This window comes from Narcine bancroftii, chromosome 1 (genome assembly GCF_036971445.1).
Source record: "Narcine bancroftii isolate sNarBan1 chromosome 1, sNarBan1.hap1, whole genome shotgun sequence".
Taxonomy (NCBI): Eukaryota; Metazoa; Chordata; class Chondrichthyes; order Torpediniformes; family Narcinidae; genus Narcine; species Narcine bancroftii.
The window spans coordinates 163,575,194-163,602,543 of NC_091469.1; the positions used below are offsets into that span (position 1 = coordinate 163,575,194).

At 46.7% G+C, this 27,350-nt stretch overlaps 1 protein-coding gene across 1 annotated transcript in view; it reads left to right on the forward strand.

Annotated features, from left to right (window-relative positions):
- The window catches only part of LOC138752648 (uncharacterized), a 74,071-nt gene extending 50,888 nt beyond the window's left edge, over positions 1 to 23,183 (forward strand). The window contains exons 12-15 of the mRNA XM_069915409.1: positions 1,664 to 8,298; positions 8,491 to 8,602; positions 13,504 to 13,667; positions 22,771 to 23,183. Coding sequence (XP_069771510.1) covers positions 1,664 to 8,298; positions 8,491 to 8,602; positions 13,504 to 13,667; positions 22,771 to 22,995 — 7,136 coding nt within the window. The 3' untranslated portion in view covers positions 22,996 to 23,183. The remainder of the gene's footprint in view (positions 1 to 1,663; positions 8,299 to 8,490; positions 8,603 to 13,503; positions 13,668 to 22,770) is intronic.
- Positions 23,184 to 27,350: the final 4,167 nt, after the last annotated feature.

The following is a 27,350-nucleotide window of genomic DNA, read 5'->3' on the forward strand; positions in this document are numbered from 1 at the left end:
AACCAGAGAACATGGCCCTTCTAGTCTGTGCTGAACTATTATTCTATCTAGTCCAGTCTATCGCCCATCCATCCCTCTCCCATCCATATGCCTGTTCAAATTCTTCTTAAATGTTAAAATTGAGCCTGCATTCACCACTTCAGCTGGCAGCTTGTTCCACACCTCCACCACTCTCCTAGCTATACTTCATACCGATAAAGTTACACAATTCAAAGCAAGAAATCTTGGAAATGTGCTTTAAGTGTGGTGTGGAGGTTGGAACCTTTGTCCACTCCACCTACCTGTGTACAAGGGTGAGACCCTTTGGGAAGTCCTGGGGGACACTCTGAAAAAAAATACAACAGTAGATTTTCCACAGGATCCAGAGTTGTACCTTCTGGGGGACATTGGGGAAGAACAGTTTAGACTGTCCAAACACCAAATTCACTTTGTGTAGGTCGCCTCGTCAGAAGCTAGGAAATGTAAAGTGGTTACGTGGATGTCTGACTCCCAGTGAAGTATCTCACGATGGAATATGGAAATACAGGGCTGCCTTCCCCTGGAGAAAATCACCGACAATTTACGGAAGAGATACGGCACATTCGGTGAAGTGTGGCAACGGGATCTGAGGCACATGGGGGCATAGATATAATTCACATCCCCCTCCCTCCCCCCCTCAAATAAGAGAAAAGAAACAACCCGTTCCAGCAAGTAAAGGATTAAGAGTGTGAAATGGGGAATGTGGGGCAGACAACATGTGTTTTTGCCCCGACCTGTTTTTATTTAATATCCGGGGTTCTCTCACCTCCAGAAGGATTGTTATCTTTGTAGGTATTTAGGTGGTTTCTGTATTTGTATAATTTAAGTGTTAGGGAGTGGAGGGGGAAATAAGTACTCCGTGAAACATTTTATGAGGAAAGAGAATGTAAAATTCTGTTTATTGGATTTGCACGAGTCTTTGGAAAATCAAAAAATATTCCAAAAAAAGTTCAAGCCGATTGTACAAGTACAACCTGACAAAACAGCATTCTCCAGTCCTCAGTGCAAAACCCGCAGACACACAACCAGACACAGCACACATACAGACAAAAAAATACACATGCAGAACAAAATATGTTGTTTCATGAATATGAGAGTCTTGGACGATTAGTGTGAGCCGTTCCTTTGGTCATTCACATTCTCACTGCCCGTAGGAAGAAGCTGATCCTCAGCCTGGTGGCGCTGGCTCTGATCCTCTTGGATCTCTTCCTCGACGGGAGCAGCTGAAAGATGCTGTGTGTGGTGTGGAAGGGGTCCTCAGTGATTTTGAGCACCCTCTTCAGACAATGATCCCCGTAGATCACGTTAATTGGGTGGGGAGTGAGGGGGGGGGGGGCAGGGAAGGAAGTGATCCTCTCTGCCACTCTTGTGGATTGACATCCAATCTAATGAAAGTTCCTTTCCCCATTCACCCTTAGCCCATGTCCTCTGGCTTGTACCTCGTCTACCCTTAGTGGATAAAAACAAAATACATTTACTCTGTCTGTCCCCCTCATAATTTTGTATCAAATCTCCTCTCAATGGAATTCAATGACTTTTGAATCATTTAATGAATAAATACTGCTAAAATGTTAATTAAAATTCAAAAGACATACATCAAGTAGCAAAATTCAAATTGTATGAATAACTGATTTCCTTTCTCTAGGCCCGCCACCTGTGGCATCATTCGAAGGTGATCCAGGAATGGTTGGAAGTGAATCCAATCAACCCAGAGAAATCACTACCAAAACAATTGAAACCCAAGCCTCCAGTGCCCACATTTATGAACCTAAACTGACTTTTAACCAGACAAACTCTTCTCAAATTGGAGCCACCAACATCAACAAAACTGCTGAGGAATCCGAGACAAATTACACTGATGTAACTAGTCCTGAAACTCAGGGAGCCGTCAGTCCTGCCGTAGTGGACAGCCACTCCAGGGTGGATACATCCGATGCTCTCGACGTGCACAACAGCACAAGGAATTCTGAAGTGAGGAACACCCAGAGGAACAGCACCAGTTACCAAGCAGGACCCATCCAAACTAATGAAAGTACTACTGAAATTGTCAGTAATGCAAACACTTTCTCCATTATGACCAACATGAAAGCTAAGGGCAGCAGCACAGCTTCTGGGGATCATTATAACCCTACAACTGATGATATGCAGGTGAGGATAACTTCTCTGGAAACCAATGAAAGTGCAACAAATCCTCAAAGCAGAGAACCCGACACCAATGCAAACAATCTGGAAACCAGAGAAATCCACACCAATACATCCAATCCTGGAACGATAGAAATCCACACCAATGCATCCAATCCTGGAACGATAGAAATCCACACCAATACATCCAATCCTGGAACGATAGAAACCCACATCAATGCATCCAATCCTGGAACGATAGAAACCCACATCAATGCATCCAATCCTGGAACGATAGAAACCCATATCAATGCATCCAATCCTGGAAAAACAGAACCCCACACCAATCAATCCAATCCTGGAACCAGTGAACCACACAACAATGTAAACAATCCTGGAATCATAGAACCCCACACCAATGCATCCAATCCTGGAACAATAGACACCCACACCAATGCATCCAAACCTGCAACCGGAGAACCCCACACCAATGCATCCAATCCTGAAACCATAGAACCCCACACCAATGCATCCAATCCTGAAATTAGAGAAACCCATACCAATGCATCCAATCCAGAAACCATAGAACACCACAGCAATGCAAGCAATCCTGAAACAATAGAACCCCACATCAATGCATCCAATTCTGGAACCAGAGAACCCCACACCAATGTAAACAATCCTGGAACCAGTGAACCCCACACCAATGCATCCAATCTTGGAACCATAGAACCCCACAACAATGAATCCAATCCTGGAACGATAGAAACCCACACCAATGCATCCAATCCTGCAACCAGAGAAGCCCACACCAATGCATCCAATCCTGGAACCAGAGAACCCCACATCAATGCATCGAATCTTGGAAAAATAGAACCCGACAACAATGCATCCAATCCTGGAATGATGGAAACCGACACCAATGCAACCAATCCTGCAACCAGAGATGTCCACACCAATGCATCCAATCCTGGAACCATAGAACACCACACCAATGCATCCAATCCTGGAGCGATAGCAACCCACACCGATGCATCCAATCCTGAAACCAGAGAAAATCACACCAATGCATCCAAACCTGGAACCATAGAACACCACACAAATGCATCCAATCGTGGAACCAGAGGAATCCACACTAATGTATCCAATCCTGCAACCAGTGAACCCCACACAAATGCAGCCAAACCTGAAACCAGAGAACCCCACAACAATGCAAACAATACTGGAACCAGAGAAACCCACAGCAATGCATCAAATGCTGAAAACAGTAAACCCCACACCAATGCATTCAATCCAGAAACAATAGAACACCACACCAATCCAAACAATCCTGAAACCAAAGAAATCCACCCCAATGCATACAATCCCGAAAAGAGAGAACCCCACACCAATTCATCCAATACTGGAACCAGAGAAACCCACAACAATGCATCCAATCCTGAAACCAGAGAAATCCACACCAATGCATCAAATCCTGGAACCAGAGAACCCCACACCAATGCATCCAATCCTGGAACCAGAGAATCTCACACCAATCAATACAATCCTGGAACCAGTGAAACCCACACCAATGTAAACAATCCTGGAACCAGTGAACCCCACACCAATACATCCAATCTTGGAACCATAGAACCCCATAACAATGCATCCAATCCTGAAACCAGAGAAATCCACACCAATGCATCCAATCCTGAAACCATAGAACCCCACACCAATACATCCAATCCAGAAACCATAGAACCGCACACCAATGCAAGCAATCCTGAAACAATAGAATCCCACACCAATGCATCCAATCCTGAAACTATAGAACCCCACACCAATGTAAACCACCCGGAAACCAGAGAAGTCCACACGATTGCATCCAATCCTGAAACCAGAGAACCCCAGACCAATCAATCAAATGCTGGAACCAGTGAACCACACAACAATGTAAACAATCCTCGAATCATAGAACCCCACACCAATTCATCCAATCTTGGAACAATAGAACTCCACACCAATGCAAAAACTCCTGGAACCAGAGAACCACACGCCAATGCATCCAATCCTGGAACAATAGACACCCACACCAATACATCCAATCTTGAAACCATAGAACCCCACGCCAATGCACCCAATCCTGAAACCAGAGAAACCCATACCAATGTAAACAATCCTGAAACCAGAGTAATCCACACCAATGAATCCAATCATGAAAACAGAGAATCCCACACCAATGTATCCAATCATGGAACCAGAGAAACCCATGCCAATGCATCCAATCCAGAAACCATAGAACACCACACCAATGCAAGCAATCCTGAAACAATAGAACCCCACACCAATGCATCCAATCCAGAAACCATAGCACCCCACACCAATGTAAACCATCCAGAAACGAGAGAAATCCACACCAATGCATCCAATCCTGGAACCAGAGAACCCCATACCAATGTAAACAATCCTGGAACCAGGGAACTCCACACCAATGCATCCAAATTTGGAACCAGGGAACCCCACACCAATGCATCCAATCCTGGAACCAGAGAACCTAAAACTAATCAATCCAATCCTGGAACCAGTGAACCCCACACCAATGTAAACAATCCTGGAACCAGTGAACCCCACACCAATGCATCAAATCTTGGAATGATAGATACCCACACCAATCCATCCAATCCTGCAACCAGAGAAGCCCACACCAATGCATCCAATCCTGGAACCATAGAACACCACACCAATGCATCCAATCCTGGAACGATAGAAACCCACATCAATGCATCCAATACTGAAACCAGAGAAACTTACACCAATGCATCCAATCCTGGAACCATAGAACACCACACCAATGCATCCAATCCTGGAACCATAGAATCCCACAACAATGCATCCAATCATGAAACCATAGAACCCCACACCAATCCAAACAATACTGGAAACAGAGAAAACCACACCAATGCATCCAATGCTGGAACCAGAGAAACGCATGCCAATGCAATGAATCCTGAAAACATAGAACCCCACATCAATGCATCCAATCCAGAAACCATAGCACCTCACACCAATGTAAACCATCCTGAAACCAGAGAAATCCAAACCAATGCATCCAATCCTGGAACCAGAGAACCCCACACCAATGTAAACAATCCTGGAACCAGTGAACCCCACATCACTGCCTATAATCTTGGAAAAACAGAACCCCACAACAATGCATCCAATCCTGGAATGATAGATACCCACACCAATGCATCCAATCCTGCATCCAGAGAAGCCCACACAAATGCATCCAATCCTGGAACCATAGAACACCACACCAATGCATCCAATCCTGGAACCATAAAACCCCACAACAATGCATCCAATCCTGAAACCATAGAACCCCACACCAATCCAAACAATACTGGAAACAGAGAAAACCACACCAATGCATCCAATGCTGGAACCAGAGAAACGCACGACAATTCAATGAATCCTAAAAACATAGAACCCCACACCAATACATCCAATCCAGAAGCCATAGAACCACACACCAATGGAAGCAATCCTGAAACAATAGAACCCCACACCAATGCATCCAATCCTGAAACCAGAGAACCCCACACAAATGTAAACCATCTGGAAACCAGAGAAATCCACAACAATGCATCCAATCCTGAAACCAGAGAATCCCACACCAATCCAAACAATACTGGAAACAGAGAAAACCACACCAATGCATCCATTGCTGGAACCATAGAAACGCACGCCAATGCAATGAATTTTGAAACCATAGAAACACACAACAATGCAGCCAAACCTGAAACAATAGAACCCCACACCAATGCATCCAATCCTGAAACCAGAGAACCCCACACAAATGTAAACCATCTGGAAACCAGAGAAATCCACAACAATGCATCCAATCCTGAAACCAGAGAATCCCACACCAATCCAAACAATACTGGAAACAGAGAAAACCACACCAATGCATCCATTGCTGGAACCATAGAAACGCACGCCAATGCAATGAATTTTGAAACCATAGAAACACACAACAATGCATCCAATCCTGAAACCATAGAACCCCACACCAATCCAAACAATACTGGAAACAGAGAAAACCACACCAATGCATCCAATGCTGGAACCATAGAAACGCACGCCAATGCAATGAATTCTGAAACCATAGAAACACACAACAATGCATCCAATCCTGAAACCATAGAACCCCACACCAATCCAAACAATACTGGAAACATAGAAAACCACACCAATGCAACAACCAGAGAAACGCACGCCAATGCAATGAATCCTGAAACCATAGAACCCCACACCAATACATCCAATCCAGAAACCAGAGAACCTCAGACCAATCAATCAAATCTTGGAACCAGTGAACCACACAACAATGTAAACAACCCTCGAATCATAGAACCCCACACCAATGCATCCAATCTTGGAACAATAGAACTCCACATCAATGCAAAAACTCCTGGAACCAGAGAACCACACACCAATGCATCCAATCCTGAAACTGTAGAACACCACAGCAATTCAAACAATCCTGAAATCAGTGAAATCCACAGCAATATATCCAATACTGGAACCAAAAAACCCCACACCAATGCATCCAAACCTGGAACAATAGACACCCACACCAATGCATCCAATCCTGCAACCCACACCAATGCATCCAATCCTGCAACCATTGAACCCCACACCAATGCATCCAATCCTGAAACCAGTGAACTACACAACAATGTAAACAATCCTGAAACCAGAGAATCCTACATCAATATATCCAATCATGGAACCAGAGAAACCCATGCCAATGCATCCAATCCATTAATCATAGAACACCACACCAATGCAAGCAATCCTGAAACAATAGAACCCCACACCAATGTAAACAATCCTGGAACCAGTGAACCCCACACCAATGCATCCAATCCTGGAACAATAGAAACCCACACCAATGCCAATGCAATTATTGGGGACATGGAAAGAATCAACAGCAATAAAACTATTCTTAAAACTCGGCACACACTCTCGGGCCATAGAACGACAACAATAAGAATGGGGAAAGGTTCAAATGTTCTGAAATCTCTCAGTGATGATGAAGATTCCAGAGCTGCGGAATCAAGAGAAATAGTCGCAATTAAAATCGCCACAAGAAGTGTTAGAACTACCCCCAAAAGAATCGGAGAACACACCGGTCCAGAAAACACAGAGAGCCATTCGTTTAGACCCAGTTGGGAAGTTGATGGAACCGCCACGACTGAAACCATCAACGCACCTGCTCCAGAAACCGGCTCCATCCGCACCAGTGCAGCCAGGCCAGAAGATATCATCTACGCAAAAGCTAACGCTCCGGAAATTACTGCAGTCTACAACAAAGCATCTGAAACCACTGCCTCCCTTACCAAAGCAACCAGTCCAGAAGATGGCATCATCTCCACCTCTATCTCCCATTCTGAAATTAGTTATACCCAAACCAAATCAACCAGACCGGAAACAAATGCACCTTGCCTAAATACAATAACTGCTGAAACTAATGTCTCCCCTACCAGTCAAACTAGTCCTGGAACTGACCTAATCATGAATGCAGTTACCCCTAAGCATATTACCTCCTGCAACGAGACCAGCCAAGGTGCTGACACCACACGCACCTGTGCAACTTCTCCACAGCCCAGTGCCAACCAGACAAATGCAGCCACGAATGAGTTGAACGCCATCCATAATAAGAGGGCGACAATCAGTCCTGGAACATCTGAAACCCCTCTACATGAAGCTACTGAAAATTCTGCCACCCACAACAACGTAACCAGCCTAAGAGATAACACTAGCTGGTCCACCACAAATCCTCCTGAAATTAGTGTCATGCACTCCAATACCATGACTCTTGGAACCAAACCATTAGCAGGAACTCCCCTCAGCGACACCACCCACCCTGACATTAGTGTCGGCCACACAAATAATGAGCCTGAAAGTGGCGTCATCCGTCCCAACCCCGCAGCCCTGGAAACTAGTGCCGAACGGAACAATGCAGTCAAGGATGAAGCTCGTGCTGCCCTCTTCGACGCAACTGCCGTGGAAACTAACATCACCCGTATGAACAAAAGTGCTCCTCCACCAAGCATCAGGCACATCAGCACAGCTGCTCGTGGACCTACTGTGGAAACAGACATCAATGCAAAGGTGAGTGATCCTGATACAGAGGCTCTTGAAACCAGGGATGTTACCTCTTACCTCAAATTCTAAGTGCCGAATTTTCTGCCTTATCCAAGTGATTGCCTGGTGGTGTGTGGTTGGTGCTTTGTGGAAACCTGGGAGGGCTAAAGGCGCTATGGAAACGCATTGCCTTAAATAATTTCCCTCCTCTGTTATCAGCCTTCCTGTGACAAAACAAAATGTCTTGCAACTCGCTCACATGATGACGCTGGAGGAGCTCCCATTCATTCCGTGAACAACAGTGAGCCTCGTTGTGCTGTTACATCCTGCGGTAAGTGTTACATTTCTCTATCCATTATCTGAACTGTGGGCTTGGTGGTCAACAAACGAGTTAAAGTGGGAATCCTGCAGTAAATCCAGGAGACGTCACCAAGGTTCCTTCCTGTACAAGCTTTTCTTCCCAAAGAGCGATGGGCATATGTTTCGGCCTGTTGGGGATGATCTGAACTGAGCATGTGCAAACTTAAGGGTGGCACAGTTAAGGTGGTGCTTAGTCCAACAGCAATGCCAGTAGGTTTGAAAACGGCGCTGCCTTCCCCGTGTCTGCCTGGGTTTCCTCCAGGGGCTCTGGTTTCCTCCCACCTTTCAAAACATACCAGGGGTTGTAGGTAATCATATAACCATATAACAGTTTACACTACAGAAACAGGCCATGTTGGCCCTTTGAGTCCACGCCAGTTCACTTGAACAACTCCAACTCCCTCACATTCATGTACTCATCCAACCTTCTCTTAAATGACAGAAGAGACCCTGCCACAACTATTTCCTCTGAAAGATCAGTCCATTCTGACTCTACTCTCTGAGTGAAGAAGCCTAAACATAACATAACATAACAATTACAGCACGGAAACAGGCCATTAGGCCCTTCTAGTCCGCACCGAAACAAACACCCCTTTTTAGTCCCACCTCCCTGCACAATGCCCATAACCCTCCATCTTCTTCTCATCCATATACCTGTCCAACCTTTTCTTAAATAATACAATTGACTCCGCCGCCACTATTTCTCCCAGAAGCTCATTCCACACGGCTACCACTCTCTGAGTAAAGAAGTTCCCCCTCATGTTACCTCTAAACCTCTGCCCCTTAATTCTTAACTCATGTCCTCTTGTTTTAATCTTTCCTCCTCTTAACGGAAATAGTCTATCCACATCCACTCTGTCTATCCCTTTCATAATCTTAAATACTTCTATCAAATCCCCTCTCAACCTTCTACGCTCCAAAGAATAAAGACCTAATCTGTCCAATCTCTCCCTATACTCTAGATGCTTAAACCCAGGTAACATTCTGGTAAATCTTCTCTGCACTCTCTCCACTCTGTTTATATCCTTCCTATAATTAGGCGACCAGAACTGCACACAGAACTCCAAATTAGGCCGCACCAATGTCTTATACAATCTCAACATCACCTCCCAACTCCTATATTCCATGCAATGATTGATAAAGGCCAGCATACTAAAAGCCTTCTTCACCACCCTATTCACGTGAGTTTCTACCTTCAGGGAACGATGTACCTTTACTCCTAAATCTTTCTGCTCTTCTGTATTCCTCAATGCTCTCCCATTTACCACGTATGTCCTGTTCTGATTCTTCTTACCAAAATGAAGCACCTTACACTTATCAGCATTAAATTCCATCTGCCATTTTTCAGCCCACTTTTCTAAGCAGCCCAAATCCCTCTGCGATCCTTGAAAACCTTCTTCATTATCCACTATTCCACCTATCTTAGTATCGTCTGCATATTTACTAATCCAATTCACCACCCCATCATCTAGATCATTAATGTATATAACGAACAACAATGGGCCCAATACAGATCCTTGAGGCACACCACTGGTCACCGGCCTCCACCCTAACCCTAACCCTAACCCTAACCCTCCACTACCACTCTCTGGCCTCTCCCTTTCAGCCAATGTTCAATCCATTTGACTATCTTAAAATTTATACCTAAAGACTGCACCTTCCTAACTAACCTTCCATGTGGTACCTTATCGAAGGCCTTACTGAAGTCCATATAGACAACATCCACTGTGCTACCCTCATCCACATTCCTAGTCACCTCTTCAAAAAATTCAATCAGATTGGTCAAACATGACCTTCCTCCCACAAATCCATGTTGAGTGCTCCTGATCAGACCCTGTCTATCCAGATGTTTATAAGTACTATCTCTAAGAATTTTCTCCATTAATTTACCTACCACAGACGTCAAACTTACAGGCCGATAGTTGCCAGGCTTCCTCCTTGAACCCTTTTTAAATAACGGAACCACATGCGCAATGCGCCAATCCTCCGGCACTATCCCCATATCTAACGACATTTGGAAAATTACCGCCAGAGCCTCTGCTATTTCCTCCTCCACTTCTGTCAATGTCCTGGGGAAGATCCCATCTGGTCCCGGAGACTTATCCACCTTTATATTCTTCAAAAGCCTTAAAACTACACCTTTTGTAATCTCTATATTCCCCATATTTACCCAATTTGCTTTTTTTATCTCACATCTCCCAATATCCTTCTCCTTAGTGAATACCGAAGAAAAGAAACTGTTCAATATCTCCCCCATTTCTCTAGGCTCCACACACAGTTTTCCGCTCTGATTTTCTAAGGGACCAATTTTGTCTCTAGCTTTCCTCTTACCATTAACATATTTGTAGAACTCTTTTGGATTAGTTTTCACCCTGCTTGCCATAGTTTTCTCGTACCTTCTTTTAGCTTTCCTAATTCCTCTCTTAAGATTCCTCTTACATTCAATGTATCTTTCAAACATCTCCTTAACTCCGTGCTTCTTATATCTAATGTACGCCTCCCTTTTTCTTCGAACCAAGTTTCCAATATTCCTTGAAAACCACGGCTCTCTCAAACCTTTTGCCCCTCCTTTTAACCTAACATGAACATAAAGCTTTTGCACTCTCAAAATCTGATCTTTAAAAGACTTCCATCTCTCTACTACATTTGGAAAATTACCGCCAGAGCCTCTGCCATTTCCTCCTTCACTTCTCTCAATGTCCTGGGGAAGATCCCGTCTGGTCCCGGAGCCTCCTCAAATATTTTTTCTAAAGTTTTGCCCCCTTACCCTTAACTTATGCCCTCTTGTTCCAACCTCCCCTGCCCTCAGGGGAAAGAGTCTACTCACGTCTCGTCAATCTATTCCCTTCATAATTTTAGATACCTCTATCAAATCCCCTCTCTACAAAAGTCTCCTTAATCTTTCTCCATACTTGAGATGCTGTAAGCCAGGCAACATCCTTGTAAACCTTCTCTGCACCCTCTCCACCTTATCTATATACTTTCTATAATTTGGAGACCAGAACTGAACACAATACTCCAAATCTGGCCTCACCAATGCCTTAAACAGTTGCAGCATCACTTTCCAGCTCCTATACTCTACACTATGGTCTATGAAGGCCAGCATACCATATGCCTTCTTAACCACCCTTCTTAACTACATGGATGTAATTGGGTGGCATGGGCTCATGGGCTGGAAGGGCCTGATACCGTGCTCTATTTCTAAATGTTAAAAAATGAATTTCATCCTTGTCTGTCCAGCACTGATGTGGGTACGTCCCACCCTCTTCCAGGCACTTGCCGTCTCCTCCTCCATCTCTGAGCTGCGTGTGTAGGAAATGGGTCGAAACACAAAAGTCTGCAGATGCTGTGAATGGACAGAAATGCTGGAGGAATTCAGCAGGTCTCGCAGCGTCCACAGGAGGTCAAGTTTATTGTCATCCGATCACACAAGTACAACCCAACGAAACAGCGTTCTCCAGTCCTCTGTGCAAAACACACAGACACACAACCAGACGTAACACACATTCAGGCAAACAATACAGGACAAGTATTTCATCTGCAAAAAATCAATAAATAAATATTGTTTCATAAATATGAGAGTCTTGGAGGGTTAGTATGAGCAGTTCCTTTGGTCATTCAGCATTCTCACTGCCGTGGGTAAAATATATATGTGACGTTTTGGGCCTGATATCATGGTGGTGTCGGAAATGGGTACCATGAAGCAGGATTTAACTGCATCATAGATATGAGTATTTGAGGGTTATTATGGGTGTGAGGAAGGGGTAAGGAAGACCTTGTCTCGCCAGGTGATCTTCATCAGAGAACGTTGGTGATGCTGCTACAGTTGGTCAAGCTGACGCAAGTGACTCTGACATGGGCACCACGTCTCACATCCAGAGAGCAAGGCTGATATGACAACGGCCCTGTCCACCTTGCACTTGGTGGCCAACCTGACGTCCTGTGACTCAATCCGATCTTTCCGCTGATCAAAGGCAAAGCAGGCCTTTCTGATTCTTGACCCAATCTCTACATCTACAGAAGGTGAGAAGGTTATTGTGCTACCCAGGGAGCAAAACTTGTTGGCTGCATTGAGACGAGCAACATCAATGAGGACAGTTGGTTCTTCGTATCTTGACCCAGGGGCCGGTTGTTACAATACTTCCATCTTTTTCAGGCTGATTGTCAGTCCGTAGCTCTTGGCAGCCCTGGCACAGTAAATCTCTGAGAGATTGGGAAACCAGTCCACCGTCATCAGCAAACTGTAGCCACCATGCCCCTGACTTTTGTTTTTGCCCTCAGTCTTGCGAGGTTGAGGAGCCCGCCATCAGCCCTGGTTTGTAGGAAGAGCTCTAATGTTGACGAAATGAATGTTGAAAGGTGAGGACAGAGCTGATGTAGAAAGGTTGTTTCCCACGGTGGGAGAGTCCTGGACAAGAGGGCACAACTTCAGGATTGAAGGGTGTCCACTTAGAACAGAGATGGGGAGGAATTTCTTCAGCCAGAGGGCAGTAAATCTGTGGAATTTGTTACCACGGACGGTTGTGGAGACCAGGTTGATAGGTTCTTGATTAGCCAGGCCATCAAAGGTTATGGGGAGAAGGCCGGGCAGTGGGGCTGAGTGGGGAAAATGGATCAGCTCATGATTAAATGGTGGGACAGACTGGATGAGCTGAATGGCCTAGTTCTGCCCCGATGTCTCATGGCCTGAAAAAGGGATGAATTCTTTAATTGCACAATGTCTGTAAATCTCTCCTTATTAAATGTAAGTCATATGTGGAATATGATTTGTACAGGCAATGCACATACCTACCACATTTCTCAATCTCCTGATCTAATCTACGGTCCTGGTGAGCAGCAGAGAATTGACGCCCATATTTTCTCTTCTCACAGGTCCTAGATGTACGTTCAACGTCTCTGCCACCCTGCCTGGTCAAACCAGGCAACACCAGAGTGACCAAAACTGCACCATATTCGCTTGTACCAATCAAGTCAATGGCGATGGATTCCTGATGCTGTATGTGTCCACACAGACGTGGGAGACATCTTGTAAACAGGTAGAGTCCTCTCGTTCCATCTTGCTGCAGATGGTCATGCCATAGACTGTAAGAAAACATCACGTAGGTCATTAGATCATGGTCCCGGCACTGACGCCGGAGTTGGATAAACTCAGGATCATGTGAGAGGCAGTGAGGATCATAGGCCGCTGTTACAGTGATGTGATCACACTTTGAGTGCAGGCTGCAGGCAACTGGGTGACCACGAGGAAGCATGAAGGGAGAGGTCAGTCAGGACAGAGTAAGGCAAAGAGTCCCCATTAGTGTTGCCTGGAGCCCCTTACAGTACGAGAGAACAAGAAGCAAAAGAGAGTCCCTTCAGAGACACTGAGTATCCGTGAATTTGCCTCCAGCCCTCCCACAACCCCACAGACTCCTGTTCGATCTGAGCTCCAGATCCAGACCTCCGACATGATCAGGAACACCTCCAGCACCCAAGGCCCCTTTGTGAGCCTTTCTTCCCCTCAGCACCCTCTTGAATCCCGGCTCCAATACCTGGTTCCCATGAGCCAGTCTCCGGCGGTTTTCCTTGTGGAAAGTTTTGCTAACTTGATTTGCCGGGTTATGGGAACCAGTGGTCCAGAGCAGATAGTAGAAGTCATTCCATAGGAATGTAAGAGCTGTAGAGAGGATCACTGGAGTCTCCCCAGCCCCCCACCCCCATCGATGTGATCTACCGGGATCATTGTCTGAACAGGGTGTGCAAAATCACTGAGGACCCCTTCCAGCCCGCACACAGCATCTTTCAACTGCTCCTATTGGGGAAAACAATCAGGAGGATCGGAACCAGCTCCACTAGGCTGAGGAATTATTTCTTCCCACGGGCAATGAGAATGGTTAATGGCCAAAGGAACTGCTCACACTGACCCTCTGAGACTCTCATTTGTACAAAACAATATTTATTTATCTTTATTGTTACACAGTAATACTTGTCCTGCATGTGTACTATTTGTTTGTCTGTGTGTTATGTTTGGTTGTGTGTCTGCGTGTTTTTGCAGTGAGGACTGGAGAACGCTGTTTCGTCAAGTTGTGCTTGTACAATCAGACGACAACAAACTTGGTTGTAGAAAAGATATAAGCCTGCAGAAAGAGACAGGATGAGAAAGGTTGTGCGTGGTGGGATTAACTTTATGTTGCATTGAGTTCAATGCAAGGAATATTGTAGAGTGTGGATTGGCATGTGGAATTATGACATTGTGGCCATTAGTGAGACTTGGTTGCAGGAGGGACAGGACTGGCAGCTCAATGTTCCAGGCTTCCGTTGCTCAAGACACAATAGAACGGTGGGGGAGTAGGGGGGGAGCGGTAAAAGGGGGAGGACTGGCATTGCTCATCGGGGAAAATGTCACAGCTTTGTTCAGGCAGAACAGACCAGAGGGCTCGTCTGCTGAGGCTATATGGCTGAAGCTGAGGAACGGGAAAGGTATGACCACACTCATGGGGTTGTATTATAGACCGTCCAATAGTCAGTGAGAATTGGAGGAGCAAATCTGTAGAGAGATAGTGGACAGTTGCAGGAAACATAAGGGTGTGATCATCGGGGATTTTAACTTTCCACATATTGACTGGGAATCCCATCCTGTAAAAGGGCTGGATGGCTTGGAATTTGTCAAATGTGTTCAGGAAAGTTTTCTAAATCAATATATAGAGGCACAGAATAAAGAGAGGGCAATATTGGATCTCCTATCTGGGATCGCAAAGGGACAGGTGACGGAAGTGCGTGCAGGGGAACACAGATTGATATTCTCAATTGGAGAATGACCAATTTTGATGGAATCAGAGAGGATCTGGAATGCTTGGATCAAGACAGATTATTTGCTGGCAAGGATTTGCGAGGTAAGTTGGAGGCCTTCAGGATTGAAGCAAGATTTACCGGTACAGAGAACCTGGGATTTCAATCGCTATTGCGATTGCAAGGAGCAAACCAGGTAGCTGAGGGGTATAAGGAATCGAGAACGGCTTCTTGATTGCATCAGGGTTGGACTGGACTCTATGTGGCTGCAGGAGCGCTGGAGGCAAATCTACGGTGACTCAGGGGGGAGGGGGAGATTCTCTTTTGCTTCTCTTTCTTTGGCTTCTACTGATGGCGAATCCATCGGTCTTATGGCAGAGACTGAAGCAAGTTTTGTGGAACATTACACCTGTTTTCTTAAATGACACTAAAGGAATCTTGAATCTTAAATGGATATCAGGATGGCGAAGAGAATGTACAAGGTAGCCCTGGCAGACAAGGTGAAGGAAAATCCCAAGGGCTCCTACAGATACATTGGAACCAATGAGCAAAAACCATTCTTCTGCCCAGTCCCACTGACCTGCATCAGTCCATATTGCTCCGCTCCCCTCCCATCCACAAACATATACAAATTTTTCTTAAATGTCAAAATCGAGCCGGTGTCCACCAGTTCAGCTGGCAGCTCCTTCCGGAATCAGAGCTTTTTGCCATGAATTTGCATCACAGTACAAACAAATAAATAAATTAGTGCAGACGAAGAGAGATTGAGGCAGTGCCTGTGGTTCAGAACTCGAACATTAGAGAAGAAGCTGTCCTTGTGCTGCAGGGTCTTGGTCTTCAGGCTCCTGTACCTCCTTCCTGATAGTAGCAGATTGAAGAGGGCATGGCCTGGATAACGGGGGTCTCATTATTGCGTGCTTAGCAGGTGAGGTAAACCAAATAAAAGACTTTTCTGAACACAACCAAACATGATAAACTGGGTAGGGGGAAAGAGAGCCCACAGTGTGACTTCTGCTCCCTGCTAGTTCTCAATTCAACTAACTCCCCCTCATGGTGCTTGCGCATGTGTGGTGCGCTGTTGCGAGCACGGTGGCTGCAATGCGATTGCATTGGGTACAGAGTAGCCGATGGCAGCAGGTGTCTACAAGGATAGAGGCTGCTTTCTTCAGGCACCGCCTCTTGTAGTGGTCCTCGATGGAGTGAAGCCTGGTGCCCGTGATGGCGCAGGCCAGGTTCACAACCCTCTGGAGTCTTTTCCTGCCCTGTGTTTTGGCGCCTCCGAACCCATCAGAATGCTCTCCATGGAACACCTGTTGAACTTTTCGAGATCCTTGATGACCTGCCAAATCTCCTCTAACCCTTCACAAAGTATCGCTGCTGGTGAGCCTCCTTCATGCTTGCATCAATGTGGAGGCCCCAGGATCGATCTCTCACTGCTCCCTGTGTGAACAAGTCCCCCAAATGCATCTGAAATGGAGTTATATTGGAAACTGATTTCATAAATTAAAATAGTTAAGCATGAGAAAAAAAAGCAAACATTGAGATTTATTTAATGACATGAAACATGTAACCATTTAACCATATAACAATTACAGTACAGAAACAACAGGCCATCTTGGCCCCTCTAGTACGCACCGATTTAAGTGAACTCCTCTAGTCCCACCTACCTGTTCCCTGCCCATAACCCTCCAATCCCCTCACATCCATGTACTCATCCAACCTTCTCTTAAATGACAACATTTACCCTGCTACAACCACCTCTTCTGGAAGGTCATTCCACTCGGCCACCACCCAGCAAGGAATTCTCTCCCAGCCACCCTTTTACTTGTCATGCGTCTGGAGAATCTCCTGGGATTTTCCATTATTCTGCCCACCAGCTCCATCTTTATTCAAGATCAATTTATTGTTATGTAATAAAAACAGTGCCACGTTACATGAAACTGCTTTAGTCAGCCGTATGGCAGACAGATTCGCCATCGGCAGAAATTGCCTGAATCACCTCTTGCAGTCAGAGAAGGAGAAGCAAAAGAGAGTCCTCCCACCAGAGTCACCGATTGTCCGTAGATTCCGCAGCCCCTGCATCTGCACAGAGAACAAACCATCAGCAACCCGAGCGCCAGATCTGAACTCATGATACGATTAGGAACCCTCCAGTGCCCTCTTGTAACCCAGTTCCAATACATGGTTCCCCTCCAGCTAGTCTCCAGCAGCCCGCAGTCTGCATGGGTTCCTCGCCTCGTCACCAACAGCCCCGCTGCTTTGTGGGTCCTTCAGGGGCAGAACCCTTCCTGGTCACCATCCTGAGGGCCGTCTCCCCTGCATCTCTTTCTCAGATTTTGTGGGGTGGCATTGTGGATAGAGAGGAAGGTTTTCAAATCTTGCAGAGAGATTTGGGCAAGTTCGAAGAGTGGGCTGAAAGTTGGCAAATGAAGTTTAATGCTGGCAAATGTGAGGTGCTACACTTTGGTCAGACTAATCAAAATAGGATGTACATGGTGAATGGTAGGGCGTTAAAGAATGCAATTGAACATAGAGATCTAGGAATAATGGTCCACAGCTCGCTAAAAGTGAACCTCAGGTGAATAGGGTAGTGAAAAGAAGGCCTTTGAAATTCTGGCCTTGATAAATCAGAGCATAGAGTCTCAGAGTTAGGAGATCATGTTAAAATTGGACAAGGCATTGGTGAGGCCAAATTTGGAATATTCTGGTCACCAAATTACAGGAAGGATGTGGACAAAATATGATCTCTGGGTTTCAGCACCTGAGTTTCAGAGAAAGGTTAAACAAATTAGGTCTTTACTCCTTGGAGCGATTTGATAGAGGCCTTTAAAATGTTGAGGGGGACACGTGACAGAGTATTTAGAAGTGGTTTGGGAGGATTTGCTGGAACAGATTGCACACACACACATTTTAAAACACAGAATATTTGCAGGACTTTTGCAAGAGGAAACAAAGTATCAACATACAGCTTACTTGGGAGAGCATGTGATGTTTGTAGGCAGAATAGTTTCGCTCTCAAAGAGCGAAGGAGTAAAACAGAGAGGAGAGACACAGAAATCAGGTTGAGAGGGACAAGCTGGCAAACTTTGGAAGACTGCCTGGTCAAAGGAGAAGACTAGCGGTGTGAAAGGTGACCTGAAAGAAAGAGGATCATCTGGGGAACCCTGAAGAAGGCAAGTTTCGTCAGCAAGACTGGTTGAGAAGGAATCATTTGCGGATGTCCTGGAAAAGGAACCTCTCTCTGAAAACCAACAAGAACACTCCTAAGTGGTGACCATTTGCCTGTTAAGTACCAAAGCCTGGTGAACTTTGTTAATGCTAACTTCTGTGCACAGAACAAGAATTGCCTGCAACCAGTGAGATTGGACTGTGATCCAAAGAATTTTTCTAATCTTAAATATACATTACACACACCTGCATTTAGTATTAGAGTGGGGGGATTAAATAGTTAGGTAGGTTAAGTAATAAGTTAAAGTTCAATTCTGTTTTCTTGCTCAAATATAATTAAAAACTACGTTTGTTTAAGTAACCCTGTGTTGTGGTGAATATCTATTACTGCTGGTTTTTGGGGTCCTCTGAACTCCGTAACAGATGGATATAGATCTGGATAGACTTATTCCATTGTGGAGAGGGGAGATTCAAACCAGAGGACGTGAGCTGAGAATTGGAGGGGCTAAGATTTAGGTGCAACACAAGGGGAAGTTTCTTTACTGAGAGAGTGGGGTCTGTGCAGAACAAGCTTCCCGTGGAGGCAGGTGCAATATTACCTTTGCAGAGAGTGGGGTCTGTGCGGAACGGGCTTCCCGTGGAGGCAGGTGCAATATTTCCTTTGCAGAGTGTGGGGTCAGTGCGGAACGGGCTTCCCGTGGAGGCAGGTGCAATATTACCTTTGCAGAGAGTGGGGTCTGTGCGGAACGAGCTTCCCGTGGAGGCAGGTGCAACATTACCTTTGCAGAGAGTGGGGTCTGTGCAGAACGAGCTTCCCGTGGAGGCAGGTGCAATATTATCTTTGCAGAAAAATTTGGATCAGTACATGGATGGAAGGGTATGGAGGGTTATGGGCAGAGGGCAGGTCAGTGGGACTGGGACATTGTAAGAGTTTCAGCACGGGCTAGGAGGGCCACGATGGCCGTTTCTGTGCTGTAATTGTTAGATGGGAGGCCGCTCCCCCAGAGGCTGATCCCCTTGTGGCTCAGGTGCTGCCTTCTTGGGTCCAGACCCAATAAAAACTACTGTTTACTCCTTTAATGGGCTATTCAAACAGAGCTGACGGCAGTCAGACTGGGCGGTCAGACCCCACGGGAGTGCTGTGTCTCCATTCCCCTCTTGCCCTTCTCCATGTTCTCTTACACCTCTTGTACTCACGGAGCCATTCATTTGACCTGGACTGTGTAAATCTGACAACTGCCTCCATTTTGACAAACACAGCCTCAACCCCTTATCAACTAGGGTTCCCTAAACCTGCAGTTAAATGAGAAAATCTGCAGATGCTGGGCACTCAACAGGTCACGCTGCATCAGACCATAAGGTATCAGAGCAGATGTAGGCCATTTGGCCCAGGGAGTCTATTCTGGCATTCCATCAGGAGCTGATTAATCCTGCCACTCAGCCCCCATTCCTTTGCTTTCAAGAAGAGCTCAGGCCCGAAACATCGGTTATAAAAGGGATCAGGCCTGAAACATTGGTTCTACATCTTTATCTCCTATGGACCAGCTGAGTTCCTCCAGCATCTTTATATTTCGATGTAATCTCACTGGTGTCCAATAACACCCCAATTAGCCCACAACCACCATAAGTTTTTGGTCGGTGGCAGGAAACTGGAGTCCCGCAGGGTAAACCCACACAGACACAGGGAGAACGTAAAAACTCCTTTCAGACAGCCCAGGATTTGAGCCCTGGTCGCTGGTTCTGTATTTCATCGCGCGAACCATGCCACCTGATTCTTTAAGTATCTTTATCTTTGCCAGATAAAAAACACTGCGTGATCTGCTAAGTTTCTCCAGTGTTCTTGTGTAATGTTCTGTACTGGGGACGGTGCTCAGCAGTGGTTGAGTGGTTAGGGGTGGGGCAGAATGGCAGCCCAATGTTCCAGAATTGAGGCGCACGCTACAAAAGGGAAATCAGGAGTGTAGTAAAGGAGACAGGAGCTAGCTCTAGCAGTTCACATAAGTGATAATTCCAAGAGACTAACGGGATGAAAGGGTACCAGAGGAAACATGGGAGCGTTATGGGGGATATTAGAATGGTTATGGATAAATATGTCTTTAAAAGAGATAGATTATGGGGGTTTAATGTAGGTCACTTCACAGAGTAACATTTCACAAAAGAAATCTCATTTAAAATGCAAGAACTTTACTGAAGCTGGACGTTGAGACTGCATTTGGCTTTGCAGAAGCAGTGAAAATGCAGATCTATTGTGTGTGGGCAATAAGGTCCAGGCTCAGAATTACTGATAAGATCTTTCAAAGATTGGGTTTGGAGCCTTGGGAGGGGGTTTTGGTTTTTATAAGCAGAGAGAGGAAAAATCAAACAGGATTCCTCTCTCAGAGAGAGAGAGTTCAAGAGAGAGAGGGAAGTCAGTTCTACAGTTGAGGCTGCAAAATAGCAAGCAGGCAGCCTGTGGAAATACCCCATTTTGAAGACTGGTTGTGAGTTCTGAGTTCAGCCTGTTCAAAACCCCAGTCATCCTTACAAAAGGAAATGGCTGGCTAGAGTGTTTCTCTGGAGGAAGAAGTTATCATTTACAAAATCCATGATGGGGCAAGTTTCTTCGGGAAGACATTGAAGTGACTGATTGGAGGAAATCAGTTTGTGTGTGTCCAACGAGCAACAAATATCTCTCTGAAACCAACGAGAACCTTCCTGAGTGGTAGCCATTTACTTTTCAAGCACCAAAGCCTGGTGAACTTTATAAATGTCAAATTCTGTGCACCGTATAAAAATTGCCTGCAACCAGTGAACTTGGAGGAATGAGAAGTGAAATTGGACTGTAAATCAAAGAGATTTTCTGAACTTACACACACATTATATACACATGCGCTTAGAATTAGAAGGGGGGTTGAATTAAGTTAATAGTAAAAAGTTAAAGTTTCATCCTGTTTTATGTTTAAAGAAAATTAAAAGCAAAGTTTGTTTAAGAAATCATTTGTCTTGGCACAAGAGGAGTGGGGTAGAACAGAGGGATCTGGGAATACAGATACATCATTCCCTGAAAGTGGCGTCACAGGTGGACAGGGTTGTAAAGAAAGTTTTTGGCATCTTGGCTTTCATAAATCAAAGTATTGAGAGCAGGAGTTGGGATGTTATGGTGAAGTTGTATAAGACATCGATGAAGCCAAAAGTAGAGGATTGTGTGCAGTTTTGGTCACTGAACTACAGGAAAGATATCAATAAGATAGAAAGAGTCCAGAGAAGATTTACTAGGATGTTGCCCAGACTTCAGGAACTGAGTTACAGGGAAAGGTTAAACAGGTTAGGACTTTATTCACTGGAGCATAGAAGAATGAGGGGAGATTTGAAGGAGGTATTTAAAATGATGAGGACAGACAGAGGAAATGTAGGTCGGCTTTTTCCACTGAGGGTGGGTGAGATGGTGGTCAGTGCTGATCTCGCTTCAAACTGTGCATCTTGGCGCCTCACAGTTCGGCGGGCAGCAACCTTCTTTGAAGAAGACCGCAGAGCCCACCTCACTGTCAAAAGACAAAGGAGGAAAAACCCAACACCCAACCCCAACCCACCAATTTTCCCCTGCAACCGCTGCAACCGTGTCTGCCTGTCCCGCATCGGACTTGTCAGCCACAAACGAGCCTGCAGCAGATGTGGACATACCCCTCCATAAATCTTCGTCCATGAAGCCAAGCCAAAGAGAGGGTGAGATACAAACCAGAGGACATGGGTTAAGGGTGAAAGGGGAAAGGTTTAGGGGGAACTTCTTCACACAGAGAGCGGTGGGAGTGTGGAACGAGCTGCCAACTGAAGTGGTGAATGTGGACTCAATTTAACATTTTAGAGGAATTTGGAGAGGTAGATGGATGGGAGAGGTATGGAGGGATATGGACTGGGTGCAGATCAGTGGGACTGGGCAAAAAATGGTTCTACACAGACTAGAAGGGCCGAAGGGGCCAGTTTCTGTGCTGTAGTGTCCTATGGTTCTATTACTTAACTTTTTCTGTGTTTTCACTGACATAAAATATCCTGCACACGTGAACTACCTGTTCTGCTTTGGATCTATTTTGGGATGAAGTAAAAAAATATCCATATACTTACATCAACAGCCAAACATTTGAAAGCTAGACGTAGGTACCTTGTGCAGTCTGTGTCCAGATTTTGACAAGGGTCCAATTTCTCAGCAAGTGTTCTCTCCGTGTCCAGGCAGTTATCACGGTTTGTGAAGGCCAGTCTTCCTCCATCACCAACTGCGGACTGGCCTTGGACAGGAAGGCTATGGAGTGCAGCTGCTGTTCACCAAACAGTGCCAGACCTACGGAAGTCGTCCTGACCTGCACCAACAGCAAAACCCGCATGCACACCATAGCTGAACTGGCTTCCTGCCACTGTCGGCCATGCTTCAACTTGGATTCGGAACAGGACAACTAGCCAATGCAAAAAGGTTTTTTTCTCAGCTCCGTTCTGAGTTCATCAAAAAGGACACAAAATCATTTGGTAAATCTGTCAGTAAATGGGAGAGTACTGATTTGAGATCATTGAAATGGTGCGAGTAGCTTGCCTGTAGTGTTTGCATTGGACTGAAACAGTTTTGGAATAAATCTGTGTTGCTTGCTGTTTCTACGGTGTGGTTCAGAACCAGTTAGTGAACATACATTTACCATAAGAACCCATAAGACACAGGAGCAGAAATAAGCCATTTAACCCATTGAGTCTTCCCTGCCATTCAATCATGAGCTGATCCAATTTCTCACCAGTCGGGGTTGGGGGGGGGGGAGGGTATAATCATGTCAGGGATGGGCTTTTGAGCCTTTTATGAGCAGAGCTGCTAGCGCCATGAACCAGTGGTGACTTCACTCCCGTAGTGTGCGTCTCTTCTTTGAGCGTAACTTCTCTAACAGTAGCAGTCACTACCAGGGCTACACTTTAGACTTTTGGTACACAAGATATCAAATTTATTTCTTTTTAATTTAGACACGCAGCACAGTTACAGGCCAGTTCAGCCCACAAGCCCGTGCTGTCCAATCGCACCCAAAGTCTGGAACTGTATCCACAATGTTCCCCAGCCACCAAGAATTTCTCAAAGAATCGTCCATGATAATTACAATATCTCCGCATACAAAATTGCGTTTCGCTTCAGACTGTTTTTGCTGTACTTGCAATAACGAAAGATACTCTTTCATCTATCTTTTCCAAAATAAATCTGCAATAAATTGCACTTGTTCCCATCTGCGTTTTGCACAAATCATCTCCTACTTCTTAAATCTCAACCTTTGATGCCTCCACATCAATTTCAAAAAGAAGATATTTATTGACCTACAATCCCCCGGTATGTTTTGAATGGTGGGAGGAAACAGGAGCCCCCGGGCAGAACCCACATGGACGCGGGGAAAATGTACAGACAGCACAGGATTCAAAACCCTTTCCCAATCACTGCTGTAAAGGCATTGCACTAACCGCTAGGCCAACTGTGCCGACCAAGATATCACCTTTGTAAAATAAGCTATAATTAACGCATTTTACACTGAATTATAATTGTGTTAGTTTCTTGAAATAAATGATATGCAAATGGAAGGAACTTGCACGTTTGAAAACAGGTTAGATGGCAAAATCATAAGGACAGGAGCAGAACTAGGGCCCATTCACCCTGCAGCGCGATCAACAACCACCAGCAGACACAAAGCAAGTGATTAAAGGCTTTAACACCCTGAAACATCCAGCACATGTCTACAGACTTCTGGCCCGGATCCAAGGCTGGAATTGAGGGAGGAGACTGGGGCTCTCAGTCTTTACTGGGAAACTACAGGGAGGAGTCACCCGGTCGGAGGTGGGCCAGCCTGCGGCGTCCAGCAAGGTCCCCACCTGCATTACCATGTTCCATTACATTCACCCCTTCCTTTTAGATAAAGCCGGGCAGGGTGAAGCGGGAGAGTGGCCATCATCTCTGGTCGTGCAGTCAATACCAATTCACAGATTCAACTTTATTCGCCGCTGTGATCGGCGCAGCACCGGTGAGAGACGACACTTTCCAGCTTCTAGTATTTCCTAATTTCAAACATGTGTCATCTTCAAGGAAAAATGCGGACGATGTTCCAAATTACAATCTCTTTAATCCAATAAACCAAACTTTGTAGATGCAGCTTTATGTATATTTAATTTGTTGATAAAATGGATAAACATTTTGCATAATTTCGCATTAAGATTTTCAGAATGATGAATAAACAAAGCATTCGGCTACATTTAAATATATAACGACATTCAACTTTAAAGAGATATACAAGAAGAAATAAGATTAATTCAAAACTTATCTTGAGCCCACGTTCCCTTCATAGTTCAACGAAGAGTGAGAGGCAAGTTATTGGTCTGTGCAGATATTACGACATATTATGTCCTAGTCACTAGTTCTCTTAAAGAGACAGGCACAAAATTAACTAAGAATCAAAAACCAAGCTTTTTAACCTTTACATCAGTAGTGTTGTCAACGTGTCCTATGGGATGGTGACTTGTCTGGCAGGCTGAACATCCAGGGGCTGAACTTTGTTGGTGTGAACCGGTTCCAAGGGGGGTGGGAGTGTCAGTTGTTCCGCTGAAGGTTGCAGGGGTGTTGGGGGTGGGGATCTGAGGGGTCGTAGTCGTGGTGGAGGTCAGAGATCATTTATCTGGATGATACCTGGTCACTGATGAGGGCTTCTGGGTGCCCTCCTCTGCCTGGGCCCCTGATCGAGCCAGGTCCCGGATGGACACTGTGTCTTCCCGCCAGTCCAGGTACTGTATGTGGGTGTACTGGGGGTCGGCAGGCAGGAGGGACCACTTCCTCGACCAGTGGGTCCCTCCTTGTGGGTCCCTAACGTGTCTGAGGAGGAGCACCAGCCCCTGGGTTCTTCAGCCAGATCAGCAGTGTGGTGCCTGATGCCAACCACCTAGGGACGGAGGCCAGTTTCTCATGTGGGGTAGTGTTGGTGGCCATACAGAGTAGAGGCCTACTGGTGTGTAATGCTTCCAGAAGGACCTCCTGCCCCCTGGGAAAAAGGACATCCCTTTTGACTTGAGGGCTGAGGATTGCCCTCCAGATTGAGCCATTCTCCCTTTCCCCTGCCCATTCCCATAAGGATTGTAGCTGGTGGTCCTGCTTGTGGTTGTCCCCTTGGACAGGAAGTGCTGGCACAACTCCTCACTCATGAGGGACCACCCACCCCCCCAGTCACGGTGAATGTAACTGGGGAATCTGAACAAGGTGATGGGGTTGCAGAGGGCTTTAATGACCATGGGCAGGGGATGGTGAATGGAGTACTCGTCCAGAATATTCAGGAAGTACATGTGGGCAGGCAGGGGGGGGGGGGGGGGGGCCTAGAAGTCCATATGGAGACATTCAAAGGGTTGGGTGGCCTTAATCAGTGGAGCCCTGTCCAGCCGGTAGAAGCACGGCTTGCACTCCATGCAGACCGAGCAGTTATGGGTCAGCTCCCTGATCTCCTCTACTGAATGGTAGAGCCTGGTGGACCCTGGGGTGGCAGAGGCTATCGTGGAGGCTCAAAGACGAACTTGTGCCCTGATGCAGGTTCCCATGGACAGGGCATTGGGTGGCTCATTGAGAGCTTGCTCAGCTGATACAAAATCTCGCAGGGACCAATCGAGCCTGGGCTCCTGCTGGGGACCCCACCCCCTAGAACCTCACCAAGCCTGGGCTCCTGCTGGGGACCCCACCCCTAGAACCTCACCAAGCCTGGGCTCCTGCTGGGGACCCCACCCCTAGAACCTCACCAAGCCTGGGCTCCTGCTGGGGACCCCACCCCCAAGGCCCTCACCAACCCTGGGCTCCTGCTGGGGACCCCTCCCCTAGACCCTCACCAAGCCTGGGCTCCTGCTGGGGGACCCCCTCCCCCAAGGCCCTCACCAAGCCTGGGCTCCTGCTGGGGACCCCTCCCCAAGGTCCTCACCAAGCCTGGGCTCCTGCTGGGGACCCCTCCCCCAAGGCCCTCACCAAGCCTGGGCTCCTGCTGGGGACCCCTCCCCAAGGCCCTCACCAAGCCTGGGCTCCTGCTGGGGACCCCACCCCCCAAGGCCCTCACCAAGCCTGGGCTCCTGCTGGGGACCCCTCCCCCAAGGCCCTCACCAAGCCTGGGCTCCTGCTGGGGACCCCTCCCCAAGGCCCTCACCAAGCCTGGGCTCCTGCTGGGGACCCCTCCCCCAAGGCCCTCACCAAGCCTGGGCTCCTGCTGGGGACCCCACCCCCAAGGCCCTCACCAAGCCTGGGCTCCTGCTGGGGGACCCCTCCCCAAGGCCCTCACCAAACCTGGGCTCCTGCTGGGGACCCCTCCCCAAGGTCCTCACCAAGCCTGGGCTCCTGCTGGGGACCCCTCCCCCAAGGCCCCTCACCAAGATCCTGCTGGGGACCCCTCCCCAAGGCCCTCACCAAGCCTGGGCTCCTGCTGGGGACCCCACCCCCAAGGCCCTCACCAAGCCTGGGCTCCTGCTGGGGACCCCTCCCCAAGGCCCTCACCAAGCCTGGCCTCCACCTGCGTCAATTCGCCCACCGGTTACGTACGTGGGACGCTCCCGCGGGGACGCTCATGATGGAGGTTGCTATAGAAATGCAGCGTGTTGTTTCCCGCTACCCGCCCGTTTCCATGGCAGCGACGCCGCGTGGCCCGGCCACAGGTGGGTGGTGTCTGGGCCTTGATCGATGCGCTGACGGACCAATCACAAGGCGGAATCGCCGATTGACAGCGGAAGCCGCCAATGAGGCTGCAGTTGGGGGGATTCAAAGTTGAGACGGATTCCGAGCA